General features: G+C 42.7%; 1 protein-coding gene and 1 pseudogene across 1 annotated transcript in view; both read right to left on the bottom strand.

Moving 5' to 3' along the window:
* ZZEF1 (zinc finger ZZ-type and EF-hand domain containing 1) overlaps nt 1-13,888 on the bottom strand; it is a 113,575-nt gene that overhangs the window by 70,667 nt on the left and 29,020 nt on the right. Inside the window, exons 8-12 of the mRNA XM_007454251.1 lie at nt 11,553-11,669; nt 10,323-10,501; nt 8,686-8,784; nt 4,690-4,781; nt 4,158-4,306 (exon numbers count right to left, since the gene is read on the bottom strand). Of these exons, the coding sequence (XP_007454313.1) occupies nt 4,158-4,306; nt 4,690-4,781; nt 8,686-8,784; nt 10,323-10,501; nt 11,553-11,669 (636 nt within the window). The remainder of the gene's footprint in view (nt 1-4,157; nt 4,307-4,689; nt 4,782-8,685; nt 8,785-10,322; nt 10,502-11,552; nt 11,670-13,888) is intronic.
* Nucleotides 6,571-8,292, bottom strand: LOC103069460 (etoposide-induced protein 2.4 homolog pseudogene; annotated as a pseudogene).

The following is a 13,888-nucleotide window of genomic DNA, read 5'->3' as shown; positions in this document are numbered from 1 at the left end:
CTTTCCCTAGGTCTGGCTAACGTAGGTACAACCAGCCTGAGATTCACAACTGCAACAACTGAAGGGTAAAAGCTGAGGAGCTTTCAGATCCTGGAGCTCCAAAAAAGGAAAACTTCAGCCTTCACAGGCCTCAGGATTTTTCCCTATTTCTTAAGAAGTCCTTCCAGGGAAGCATTTCAACACAAAGGCTGAAGAAGGACAACTGTGTGCCATTTCTTTCTTTCTTTTTTTTTTAAATTTATTTTATTTATTTATTTTTGGCTACGTTGGGTCTTCGTTGCTGGGCACGGATTTTCTCTAGTTGCGGCAAGCAGGGGCTACTGTTTGTTGCGGTGCGCGGGCTTCTCATTGCATTGGCTTCTCCTGTTGTGGAGCACAGACTCTAGGCACGCAGGCTTCAGTAGTTGTGGCACGTGGGCTCAGCAGTTGTGGTTCGCGGGCTCTAGAGTGCAGGCTCAGTAGTTGTGGCACACAGGCTTAGCTGCTCCGTAGAAGGTAGGATCTTCCCGGACCAGGGCTCGAACCCGTGTCCCCTGTGTTAGCAGGCAGATTCTTAACCACTGCGCCACCAGGGAAGCCCCTGTTTCTTTTTAAAATTGGATACTTGAATGGTACTTCCTTTTTAGGAATTAAATAACTGAGAAGGAGAAAATGGCAGTCTTTTCAAGTAATATTCCTAAAACTTTAAACTACTTAGTCTGTGATACTAACGGCTAACAAGCTAGCCAACACATGGGTATTCTGTATGGATAAGATAAGCAAACACAGGAATTTACAAGAAGAAAACAGCAAGAAGAAAAAGACAAAGGACCCAGAGTAGGTTCTGTAACAGAGAGAAAAAAATGTTCTCTTCTTCCCGTTAAGTCTTTCATAGCATAAACCTTTCATGATATAGTTAACCCTAAAACCAATGGGACAGGTGGTATGCCGTCTTAGCCCAAAACCACGCCAATGACTTTCATCAATATGGTGTGTTTGAGGATTTTTCAATTCACCCTTTGGGAGTCATCAAGAAAATCCTTGAGATACAGAGAGCTGGCAGGATGTCAGAGAGTGGGGAGAAGCAACCTTGCTCACTACACCAACTCACAGGCAGGGTGGAGAAAACAGAGCTAAGTATCAGTCCTCTTAAATATGTACAGCAACCAAACAGCTGGTCCCAGAGTGTGCTGACTGACCGATGTCTGACCAGAGGGCAGACAAAAAAAAAAGGCAAGCAGACAGACACATGTCTATTACCATTTTGACCTCCAAACTGGAGAGGGACTGATAACATATAGCCCAAGCAAATCAGGATTTCAGAGTAGTTCAGGCTGGAACCAGGAGCTAAAATCAACAAGGGACTAGCGAATAAGCCTGCATTTAGGTTCCAAAAAAAAATCATCCTAGGGCTTCCCTGGTGGCGCAGTGGTTGAGAGTCCACCTGCCGACGCAGGGGACATGGGTTTGTGCCCCAGTCCGGGAAGATCCCATGTGCCGCGGGGCGGCTAGGCCCGTGAGCCATGGCCGCTGAGCCTGTGCGTCCGGAGCCTGTGCTCCGCAACGGGAGCAACAGTGAGAGGCCCGCGTACCGCAAAAAAAAAAAAAAAAATCATCCTATATAAGATGTGAAAGATCTTGTTTGACAGCAGGTTTAGGGGGAAAAAAAAACCTATATTAGTATGTCCCAGGAGTGGGACACAGCTACTAAAAACAAGTGTATCTCTAGTTATTGTTTAAAAAGAAAAGCATCTTTTAAAAATGCATGTATGCATGATGGGAGAGAGATCTGTTTCAATTCATTTAGAGGGCTGAAATTAAGACCACAGAGTTGAAATTACAAGTGTAGATTTCAATAAACATGGAATATGTTACTGAAGTGCAGTGAGTTCTCCATCATTAAGGATATTCTCGGGAGGCTGAGTGACCCTTTGTCAGGGATGCCACCAAAGGAAGTCTAGCAGAGAGAGGAAGTTATTCTAGATCCTTGCTATTCCACGTGTGATCCGTGGTCGGGGAGCATCAGAGTCGCTGGGGAGCTTGTTAGAAATGAAGGTCTCAGGCCCCAGGCAGAACCACTGATTCAGAATCCGCATTTTCACACAATTATTGGTGGTTCATATGTACATGAAAGCCTAGTAGTACAGTACTCAGTGATAGTAAAAACTCCAGCACCCCACTACCTGTGAAATACAGGAGCAAAAAGGGCAAGTCTTGGGCTCAGCTGCATGAGTTTTAACTTGCTACTAGTAATAAGGGAGGTAACACTGTCCAAGAGGTCACCAACGACATCTGTGGCTAAATCCAACAAGTCCCCTTCTAGACTTACCTCACCGACTCCAGGGTAACATCCAACACCATTGCCCACTCCCTACCTCTTTAACCATGATTTTCCCCTGGCTTCATGAGGACACTTTCCTGGCTTCCCTGCTGTTTCTCTGGCTGTTTTCCTCAGCCTCCCTTTCTCTGCCGCCCCATAAATGCTAGTGCCTCTCAGCATGTTGACCTAAGGTCTCTGTTCTTTCTTCCCAGCCCACATACTCCGCCAGAATGATCTCTTCTAATTCTTCTAATTTTAAACTATCAACGAGGGCTACCCTAGTGGCGCAGTGGTTGAGAGTCTGCCTGCCGATGCAGGGGACACGGGTTCGTGCCCTGGCCCAGGAAGATCCCACATGCCGCGGAGCAGCTGGGCCCGTGAGCCGTGGCCGCTGAGCCTGCGCGTCCGGAGCCTGTGCTCCGCAACGGGAGAGGCCACAGCAGTGAGAGGCCCGTGTACCGCAAAAAAAAAAAAAAAAAAAAACCTATCACCAAATGTCTCTCCTATCTCTGCCTTCAGGACAACATCTCTTCCAGGTTGCTGACCTGTTTACCCAACTAGCTGTGGGATATCTCAGAGGCTTCCTAGAACCTCAAATCCTACAGGACCAAAACTGAGCGCATCATCTTCTCACAAACCTGTTTTCCCCGAGGTATTTTCTGTCTCAGAAAAAGGCGCTACCAATGTCCCCTCTGGCGAGCCAAAAATCCAGGACTCACTGATGCCTAAGCCCCCTTCTCCCTCCTGCTGTACATCAGTCACTCAGCAGGTCCTGCCGCTTCTACTTTCCAGCCATCTCTTCAATCGTCCACATCTGTCCACGGCTCCATGGTAGCTGAGGGTACCCACTCTGGCTTCCCAGGGGACTGTGGCAGCCTCCCCCCATTTCATCTGGCCTCCCCGCTCGCTCTCCTCCAGCCCACCTCACACAGCAGGCTCCAGAGCAGCACTTCCAAACCACAAATGCGACCTCTCCTCGTTCTTCTTGAAGCTCCTCAGCAACACACTCCACCCTGCTCCCTTCCCCTGCCCCCATGGCTTTCAAGATAAAGTCTAAACCCTGAAACAGAGACAAAAGGGCCTTCAACGACCTGACCCTTTCCTAGCTCTCCAGCTTCACCTCTCCCCACTCTCCAACTCACAGCACACCTCAGCGACGCGGGGCTCGTCAGTCCCCTGTGTACGCCAGACCCCACCTGAGTTCTCAACTGTGCTCTGCTCTTTGCTCAGGACACTCTCCTTCCACTTCTTCAAGTAGTTAATTAGCTTTAGCTCATCCATATTCAACACTCCACCAGGAAGCCTTCCCTGATCAGGTCAGGTGCTCTGCCATATGCTCTCAGAGCACCTTATCCCTCCTACCCACCTCGCATTTATAGTACTGTGACACTGTAGGCTTTATCATCTGTCTTCTGAGCTAAACAGTAGGCTCCATAGAGCAGGGAACAGGCCAATCTGCTCATTACGGTATCTTCAGTACCTAGCTTCAGGCCTAGCACATCGAAGGTGCTTAATAAATACTTTCAGTAAAAACACAAAAATAGGAGGAGGGAAGCTGGGGCCTGGGTAAATTTTCCAGTGGCTAGATAAGACTAGAGACCTCAGGCTGCCCACAATTCAGGCATGTATTATTACCCAACCATTTTGAAGATGTGTACACCTGGTCACAGAAGGGACCGAGTAAGAGACTATGAACAAATTAAAATATATGTCTTCACATGTGCTGCCAGAAAGCAATGAATGCTCATGGCCACTGAAGATGGGTTAGTGGCAACTTTTCTATAGAGAAAACGTATTTCACCAATAAGAGAATGTATACAATCTTATTAACGATAAAGATTTTTATTCTGTTCCTTACCTGCTTTTTACAAATTGCCTGAATTCCTGAAGCTTCCATTTGTCATATTTTTCAAACCTTTTGAAGTGTTCTTCTGCATGAAATTTATCAGAAGATGAATTATAGGCAAACACCAACCCACACTGGGCACCAATGCCACCACGTCGAACCTGGAAATAGAGATCTAAATAAAGTACAACAAAGGGACCAAAGTTCTGTGGCCATTTTGTTCCCAAATAATATGGTCAAATTCAAATAGCTTAACGCAAAAATCAAACCAACAAAATGCGATTTAAAATACATTAAGTCCTGGAAAAGTAAGAAAGCTGCTTCCCAAGAAATGATTCCTTACTTTTCTTGATCCTTATACTCACACCATCTACAGACTTAACAATCTATTCATCTTTGTGCCCTTGCCCTTTGCTACAGGCCTGACACAGAATAAATAATCACTAAATGTTCAATGAAAAACCAGTGACATGGACCTCCGAAGTACAATCGTATTTTTAAAAACAGTAGTAACATTTCCTAAAGAAGGCAGCATAAGAATTACCATAATTCTGATATGAGTAACTTGGAAGGCAGATTCAGTTCCTGTAGAAAAAATAGTACTTGCTCTGGTTTTTCCAGTCTCTGTGAGAAAACCTACAAAAAAGAAAAACTAAAGTTAGGATGACTGAGGCATCTGTAATAACCCTAAGAACTAAGACCAACAAAACCAAAGCATATCCTTTGAGGCAGAGGGCATCTAGTCTATCTGGTTCTCTCATAAAAATTAGAAAAAGAAAGAAGAAAATGAGAAAAAGAATTCCCGTCTGGGCAGAAGCAACCCCCCGATAGACATCGAGGTAACAGAACATGGTCCAGGTATAACTTGGTCAGAGCACTATCTTTTCAACTATACAGGCCGCTCGGCTCTGAGGTAACGATAAAGAAATAAAAAGTTGATAAAGACTGTGACTTTAATTCAAAGAGACAAAAGACTGGACAATCAATCACCTTTCTGAACCATTCCTGAAACCATGACTGATGTTTGGCTGGGCTGTTAGAAGCAAGCAGGCTTAAAGGCTGAGAGAGGAATTAGATAGTTTCTTGAATACTCTGTCAGGAAAGACTGTAAAAGTCTTTGAAATGGGCAAGAAGAGAATGCTGGGTGTTTGTTCAGTGCACTCTTTGGGTCATCTCCCAAAGAGAACTTTCTTTGTCTCTGAACTATTTTACAACTCTGTAAATTGTAGAGTAAACTGTAGAATAATAACAGTAATGCAAAAGATTCTTGGCCACAGAAATAAAAATTGTGTCTATAGGAACATAGCTGATTATTCCTTATGAAGACTGACCAATTTTGCAACCATCTGTAGATTCATGTCAGCATTCTTACTGGTCTACGTGTATTAATGAGTTCTCCTTTGACCTGCTTGTAACATCTTACTGGTTCCCTCAGTAATTAATGGGATAAATAAAAAGACTGACGTCTTCATTTTATATTTGTATGAGAGTTGTGGTTCACCTTTTTTGCTGTTGTTAATTATCCTTTAAAAATTTACAAAAAGGTCTGTTAAATCCAAGGCTGCTTTTCTCTTTCCAACCTCTGTAAATTATATAACTTACACTTACTCAAATGAGCCTGACCACCCATTCTTCCCGAAACCACGAACTGCTTTCAACCACTCTGCCTTATCAAGATGAAAAGACTAAAACCAATTTCATGCTTATTTCATTACACTGAGTTCAATAAAACAAAAATTTGTGAAGTTAAATCTCCCTAAGAGATTTAAATAATATGCATTATTTATCACCAAAACCAAGAAAATTAAATCCAAAGGAACCTTTACTAAATCACAGGGAGAAGCTATTATTGATCTAATGCTATCAAATAGTAATTCTACAGACAATTTTAAGAAGCCATACGGCCAGAAATTCACACAATTCTACTAACAGTAATACTAAAAACTATCCCACTTATTGAACTGTCACCTTTCCTGGAGGTCTGGATGCCTCTAACTAATCAAATCTACTGTAAAGGCCGAAATGCTGCCTGGGAGTAGCTGCCAGTTTTCATTAGTCTCAAAGTAGCTGAAGTAATAATTTAAGTCAAAAGAATCACACTCTTTTAAAATAACATTGCCATCAATTTTTTTAAGGCACAAATAAATACATACGTTAAACAAATAAAGCTTAAAAAGTAAATAAATAAAACCTCTGTGCTTCCTTTTCTTGGTAAAAAAACAGCTGATAAGTCTAACTATAATATTTTAAAGCTACAACTGTTTGGACACCATGCCCCTCCTGCCCAATTTATTCTCTTAAAATGACAGGAAGAAAATAACCAATCTCAAACGTAAAGAATTCAATAACCCTACTCCTTCAGTTCTACTGGCAGCAGCCTGCACTCCTTTAAAATGCCAGACCCGTGGCTGTGATTCACGGGAGGTCAGCCCTCGGAGTGTCCACGTTCGGGTTCTCCGGGCACTCTGTGCAGCAAGGGGGAACGTCCAGTGTTTCCCAGCAGCTGGGGAACTTGAAAGGTAGCAGTGAAAAAGAGCTTTCGCCCCCATAAGGGGAAGAAACAAATCATTCCTCAAAACCCCACAGTTCTGGCTGTGAGGACTTTCCTCTGTCCTCCCTGTCTCGTTAGGTTCATTTTTTTGTAGAGGACGGAATCCTAACCTGAGTTGCAAGAAACAGACAGTGACGGTTGTGGAGGGAGAAACCAGGGGAAACCAAGGCTCCTCCCCACACCCAGTCACATCCCACCTGGGTGCTCATCAGAAACACAACGAAAGTAACAAATCCACACACTACAACTAGTTTATGCAATTTATCCATGCAAGGTTAGGTGGAAGGCAGGGAGGAGAGGGGGATGGATAAGACACCGGGAGAGTAACAAACTATTCAAATCAGACCAGGCAGAAGAGCTGGCAAATGCATTTCAATAGCTACAGAAAAAGCTGTGGTGCTTTCAGACTTAGAATGGTGTTAAAAATCCAGGCTGATTTTAAGGACAATGAAAACACCCTGTATGGTATTATAATAATGGATATAGGTCATTATACATTTGTTCAAATCCACAGAATGGAAGACATCAAGAGTGAAGCCTAAAGTAAGCTATGGACTTCAGGCGATTATGATGTGTCAATGTAGGTTCACTCTTCGTAAAAATGTACCACTCTGGTGAGTGATGTGGATAACAGAGGCTCTGCATGTGTGGGACAGGGGGCATATGGGAAATCTCTGTACCTCCTTCCAGTTTTGTCGTAAACCTAAAACTGCTCTTAGAAAATACAGTCTTTAAAAAGAAAGACTAGATGGAGACAATTTGAAATTGTTATACAAGTTTAAAAGAGTAAGATAAAATAAGAGAGGCCTTTCAGTAGATGATGATGAGAGTATGAAAAAAAAATCCATACACTGGTTTTAAGAAGATTCTGCCTTACATACTCCAGAGACAAAAATCCCAATTCTTCAGAGAGCAAAGGAAAACTGCAGAGGGCCTTTGGTAGAGTGGTCTTGCTTTCCTGAGTGTGGGGAGGGGGAAACGGGCAAAGAGCTGCCACCACCTCCTCCCAACCCCACTTTGGACGGCAGGTGACTGGGCGGTCTGCGGTGGCCTTCAGGGTGGCAGGAGATGAATGTGGGGGAGGAAATTTGTCTGCAGAGGCTGAGCTGCTCAGCGAGGACTGTAGGAAGCCTGTCTCATGTGGTAGTCACGGCTTAAGAAGACCACCAGGAGGAGGTGGGACTGGTGAGGCACGTTTTCCCAGGTGTCTTTACTCCACTGGTGCTAATGACCACAGGAAACAGAACAGAGAGGAGGCGACTACTGAGAATGCACAAGGTCTGTTCTGCTGTGAGGAAAGCCAAGGGGAAACCGAGTCCAAAGTGGTAAGGCCAGTTCCTTTCAATGTTTGATAACTACTGGAACATTCCACGTCCTTTTCTGAACTGGCAATATTCAAAGCAGTATAGTGAGTAGAAGGGGACATGTGCAGGAGACTAACCAGCTGGCCAACAAGACGGATGAGGAAGAGACTCAAAACACTCCCTGGATGAGGAAAAGAGCCACAGTGCTGAGGAGCACATCAGCAATCACCATGCTGATGCCAGGGAAGCAGTGAGGCTTCCTTCCAGACACTTCAAATACCAGAGCAGCCATATGGAGAAACACCCTCATCTTAAGCTACGTTTTTAGCACTAAGTGCTACTGATCCACTGAGTGTCTCAATACTATGAGATAACACAACAGAAAGACAATCTGAACTTAAAAATGGTAACTTTTTATATTCCAAGAGGAGAAGTCTTTGCTTTTCAAAACTGAAGGCTCTCAGGTACTTTTAAGTTGTCACAGGTGACTCACACGTAGCAGGTGGCAACGCTGTAGTAAAGAAATCATGCAAATGGTTCAGGAACCACTGAAGCGAACTGAAGGACATTGCAGCAAAGACTGCATATCTTGAAAGTTTCGAAGACCACAGTGCGGTTTCACACAGCCTCTAGTGAGCACCATGGCCCTTTCGACTCACTAAAACCCGACAGGTCCACCACTCACCGTCCCTCGTCCATGGCTCAACAAGGAGGTTTTCAGGTCCTGACTTCTCTTCTTTTCCCTTGACATCACAGGCCTGAAGAGTCAACTGCAGGGGTTTACCTGATCAAAGAAAAGAAAGAGAGAAAGAGACAGCCTGAAGCTAGCACTATGAAAAAAATGAAAACTAGAACGCTCATCAGTGCAAATGGAGAGCCTGTGGACACCCAGACTGCTCAGTAAAAATCTACCCATTTAAAAGCTAAAATAGGAAGTAATATTAGACAAAAGTTGACACCATCCTTTTCTGCTTTCCTGAAAGAAACAAAGTACAGCTTATGTCCCTAAGTAATTCTGAGGAGAATCATTCTAGAATAACCACTAGTTGGAAACAAAGCACATTATAAGACATAGATTAATAGCACAGGCTCAACATATTTGTGTGTTGAGTGGGGGGAAGGGAGGAATTCCTAAGACACTGTTTTGGAGCCAATAATTAATTTTATTGTAATTGCATTTAAATATATAAATAATGTCTTAGCATTCTGGGTCTTGTTTCTTTAAAACATCTCCAGGCAAATTTTGAAAGTTTTCAAAATTATAAAAATCAACTTTTGCTATAATGATCTGAAAACTTTTCTTTTTCTTTTAATATAATGAAAACCTTATAACCCTATTAACCTATAACCCAACCCAGAACTAGAACATTATCAATAATGAACATTCCTCCTCCATCCCGTGCTCCCTGCTCAAATAACTGCTAAACTGAATCAAAAACCTTTCTGAAGAATATTTTCCAGACACTACATATCCCTCCCATTTGGCTGTGCCTTCTACGGGCCCCTACCCCTCCAAAAAAATGACCTTTCCAAAATTGGGGAGGGACTGGATTTACAAGACATCGATTGTCAGACTTAAAAAATTAAACATAAAATACATTATTATAAAGTGATATTAAGGCAAAGGTACAAATATCACGAGGAAATATCACAGTATTGCCTCTATTACTGAAGAGGATGGGATCCAATACTGTACTTGTGGACAGAAACTTAAGCACTAGAGGCCAGGATAGCACATGTCCACTGCAGTCATCAACTCCTGTGTTGTGAAGGATTAGGAGGCCCCACCCCCAGTCAGTAGAAAAGTGCTAAGATGGACTGCCATTGGGCCCAGGAGGGGAAAGTGATGGCAGGCATGTATGTATGACCATATATGTTGTCCCAATCAGCTATAAACTATCACAAGGATGCAGAGGGATGGATTCCAGGACAAGGATCCTTTGCTCTGGGTCTGGGGTGGTTTCCTCCCTCCTCCAGATGAGAGGTACTCTAACTTCCCAACCTCTTGACCTACACCATGAGACACTCCCATACTTTATCAAAGATGGCTGTGTTCAAATGGCCACCAAGCCTAAGTGATTAGGCCAGTAAATCCTGGGAGTACAGCGTAGTGAACACTCAGGTCCTCTTCTGCTAATGCATCCATAAATGAACCAACATCTCCCTTCTCCCTACCAACCCCAAAGAAGATACACTCTTCCAGAAATCATTGTATAACTACAACGACCGAGCCCATAAACTACACAAAAAGATAAGAAGATGTCAGGAAATTCCACGTTGGTGACGGTTTTATGACGTGTGCATCATGCCGAGGTCATTTACCATATTTAAGGAGCAGGTTCTGCCTGACTGATGCCATGGATGAGATGAGGGATGAGGCATCATAGTGTGTGTCCAGGTGGTCAGTGACAGCACACAGAGAGCTCAGCACTTTGGCAACACTCCCTCTTGCTAGTGCAAAAGCCAGAAGAGTCAGCTCCACCTCTGGAGTAGAAGAGCAGCTATAAACAAAGAACAAAAAACACTTCACTTCTTAAAACTATGAGAAAATCCAGGTAGCTCGAACTCTGTGTAACTGATGACATAAGCAAAATCAACCTGCCATATGCTTTCTCTGTTTACCAGAAATACTTTTTCAAAATCCTTAAGACAGCCTAAAGAAAAACTAAATCAACCCAGAGGACCAGGAAATTAAATCTTCACTTCTGTAACCTTCACCTATAAGTATTAAATAATGCTATCAACTTTAGTAAGTCAAACTTTACAAACCAAAATTAAATAGGCTGTTGCAATAAGCCCCTGCTATGAAGAAGCCTCAGGTAATAATCTGGCTTGGCCAGAGTGTTAAGGGCTTATTCCTTCAAACACCAATAACGTATTTTAGATCTATGCCACATCACATCTGCTTTTTTAAACATACTACACTGAAACTTTTAAACCTGTCTAGATGGGGACTTCCCTGGTGGTCCAGTGGTTAGGACTCTGTGCTTCCACTGCCAGTGGCGTGGGTCTGATCCCTGGTTGGGGAATGAGGATCCCCACATGCCATGTGGTGTGCCAAAAAAGAGAAAAAACAAAACAAAACCCTGTCTAGATGGCTCAGGGCCTGGTTTGTACTCTAACAGGGCTCACTATGACAGAGCTGAGTGTCCCCACACTACGCGACCCCTCAAACAGCTAGCAGGGTGTCCTTTCCCAGGTCTATGGACAATCAGGCTTGTTAGACCTCTTCATGGAGACAGCAGGTGCTGGGCTGGGGATGTGAGGGAACTGAAAGGCTTTGCATTCCGGACTTTGAGACCCCTGCTCTAGCTGAATCTGAGGATTACTCCACACCCACCCCCAACTCCTGAGGGCAGGTGTACTGCTAGATCATGGAGTTTACACGGGTACACCGTTATTTCACTTTCTCTTCAGTCACTACAAATGATTCTTTAAAAAAAAAAAATCTTTAAAAGATTTTAAAATTAAAAAAAACAAAAAAGACTCATCAAGCACATATGCCCTTTATCCCCCACCAGCTCTTATCAACCTTATCAACCTTAATTTTACCTAGTTATCCTTATGAGGAAGCTGTCCACTTCTTCCAGAACGTTGGGAGACAGGAAAGTTGAGAAATCTGTAGATCCTGGTGAGAGGGAAAGTGGAGGCATGTGCTGCAGTGCCTTCCTAGGAGTGTAAAATGTGCAATCAGAACAATCCCTGGCAAACAATAAACTTAATAATACAATTTTAGACAAAAAAAAAAAAAATTGTTGGAAGCTTGTTTGGATTAATCCCATATCAAGAAACAGACAGTGTTCCTACAGAGAACCCGGTACCTAACACAGATCAGCCTTTTTCCTGCAGGGGTCCTGGTGCTAAACAGTTTAATGAGGTTTCTTTCTTTCCTTTTCTTTTTTCTTTAAGAGTTCCATTTCCCTCTATAAAAGCTCATTCAACCCTCTGGAAGCAAGTGTTCATTTTAAGTAGTATGAGCAAAAGACATATGTCTACAGAAAAACCCTGAGTTCTTAGAAAACTTGACCCCAGGGGCAGAGCTGTTTGTGACACACACAAAAAATTCATCTTCAGATCTCTTGTATCTAAAGATGCATCATGATATGTTTATTTTATCCTAAACATATCAGCACCTGTCACCTTCTCTATTCCTGCCTGTGTTTCTTGGCCCTTCTACCTCAGAGTCTGCTTTAATGTTTCTCTTTTCTCATCTCCTTTTACAATAGCTTTACCTCCTCTGGACCAGCAGTCATCTAATAAATTTATGCAACAAGATATTACGGAGTCCTACTTGTGCCAGCAACTGTGCTAGGCAATGAGTGTACCATGAACAACATGAAGGTACAGAAAAAGTCACTCAAAATTCTACACTTGATAGTCATTTTATGATAATAGTAGTGGGAATCCCTGAAACTGTTTTATTTCTACATTTCACAAGAGACAAAACAGCAAGGCTAATAACACTGTGTCAGCTTCCACTCTGCTCTCGTTTCTTGTCCCCTCTATATGAGCTGCATCAGTAGGGCAGCTACACTAACATACAGTCGATCAACAAGGTCTAATGCACCTAAGTGGCATGCAAGGATTTACAGAATTTATTTCCACTTTTGTTTCATAATATTTTTTTCTTACTTATTTTTCCTCATTGATTTTTTAAAAATAATTTTTAAATTTTAGAATAGTTTTAAGATCACTGATATTTAAAAGTTAGGAGTGAAGATACCATTGCCGATTAACTATTATAACTGTTTAGGGATATATCCGTTCTTCAATAACATGGTATAGCTTCACAAAAATAAGGCAGAAAACTTTTCCTCTTCCCCTTCCTGAAAATTCAGTCCATAAAGTAGGGCTGTGCAAGGTAGGCACTCGTGGGTCCTTGGGTGGGTGCATGGTGGCCCAGAGCGAGGTATTAGAGTGGGGTACTGAGCAAAGGGACAGCCTGGCATGGAATGCAAGCACCAAGAGGGTGAGGAGGGTGTCCAGGCAAGGGCCAGGGAGGTGGGAGACCGGTTATATAGAGCGGGATTGTTAAACTAAGTAAATATTTTAGGGATGATGGGAGCCAGGTTTCTCACAATCACATAAGGGAGTTACAAATAGAGAAAGGGAGAAAACTAGAATGAACAGTAGTGCTGGATTAGAATTAGAAGTTATCAGAGTTTATTAGAAGTATAAACTCAGAATTTTCAGTGTTACAGATATAGAAATAAATATAGGTGTCAATGTGTCTGTGGATACACATATGTGTCTATTACTTACACACAAACATGTATTTCCCAGCTGTGTACACTGAAAGAAGCAACACTCCAACAGCAATGAGTTTAGTTTGTTTCTAAACACAACTCTCCACTAAGAGTGACCACGACTCCTGAGCAAAACAGCTGATTCTAGGACTATGGCAGGGAACATTCAAGATAAGCCTGGAATATCTTGTTGTAAGGAAGTGTTCCAAGAAGATGAGGACATATCAAAAGGACATATGAACCAGACAGAAGGGGTTCCCATCGGCCAAATCTGGGCCAATCTGACCATCAAAACTGTGATGGATTATAACTCAGGGAATAAAACAGGAATCTTGAGTCATACCAATATAAAGTTTGATGAGGAATAGGATATTTACATAGTCTCAAAGCACCTCCTCACAAAATATTTATTAATTACAAAGGGAAAAGAATTCTTTTACACTGGAAAAGTCTGGCAGACACCACTTTCATCAAAGGGTTGAAGTTAACATCACCAAACTAGTAATAGGACAATCTGAAGCTGTGTGTCGCTGATGGGATGCGATGAGAACCCATCATCACTTCTATGATATTCCTGCCAAAGATACAAAATCTAATCTTAATCATGATGAAACTTCAGATAAACCAAAACTGAAGGACGCT

The sequence above is a fragment of the Lipotes vexillifer genome, unplaced genomic scaffold, assembly GCF_000442215.2.
Source record: "Lipotes vexillifer unplaced genomic scaffold, Lipotes_vexillifer_v1.1 scaffold680, whole genome shotgun sequence".
NCBI classification, from domain to species: Eukaryota; Metazoa; Chordata; class Mammalia; order Artiodactyla; family Lipotidae; genus Lipotes; species Lipotes vexillifer.
This window is presented reverse-complemented; position numbering and strand designations above follow the sequence as displayed.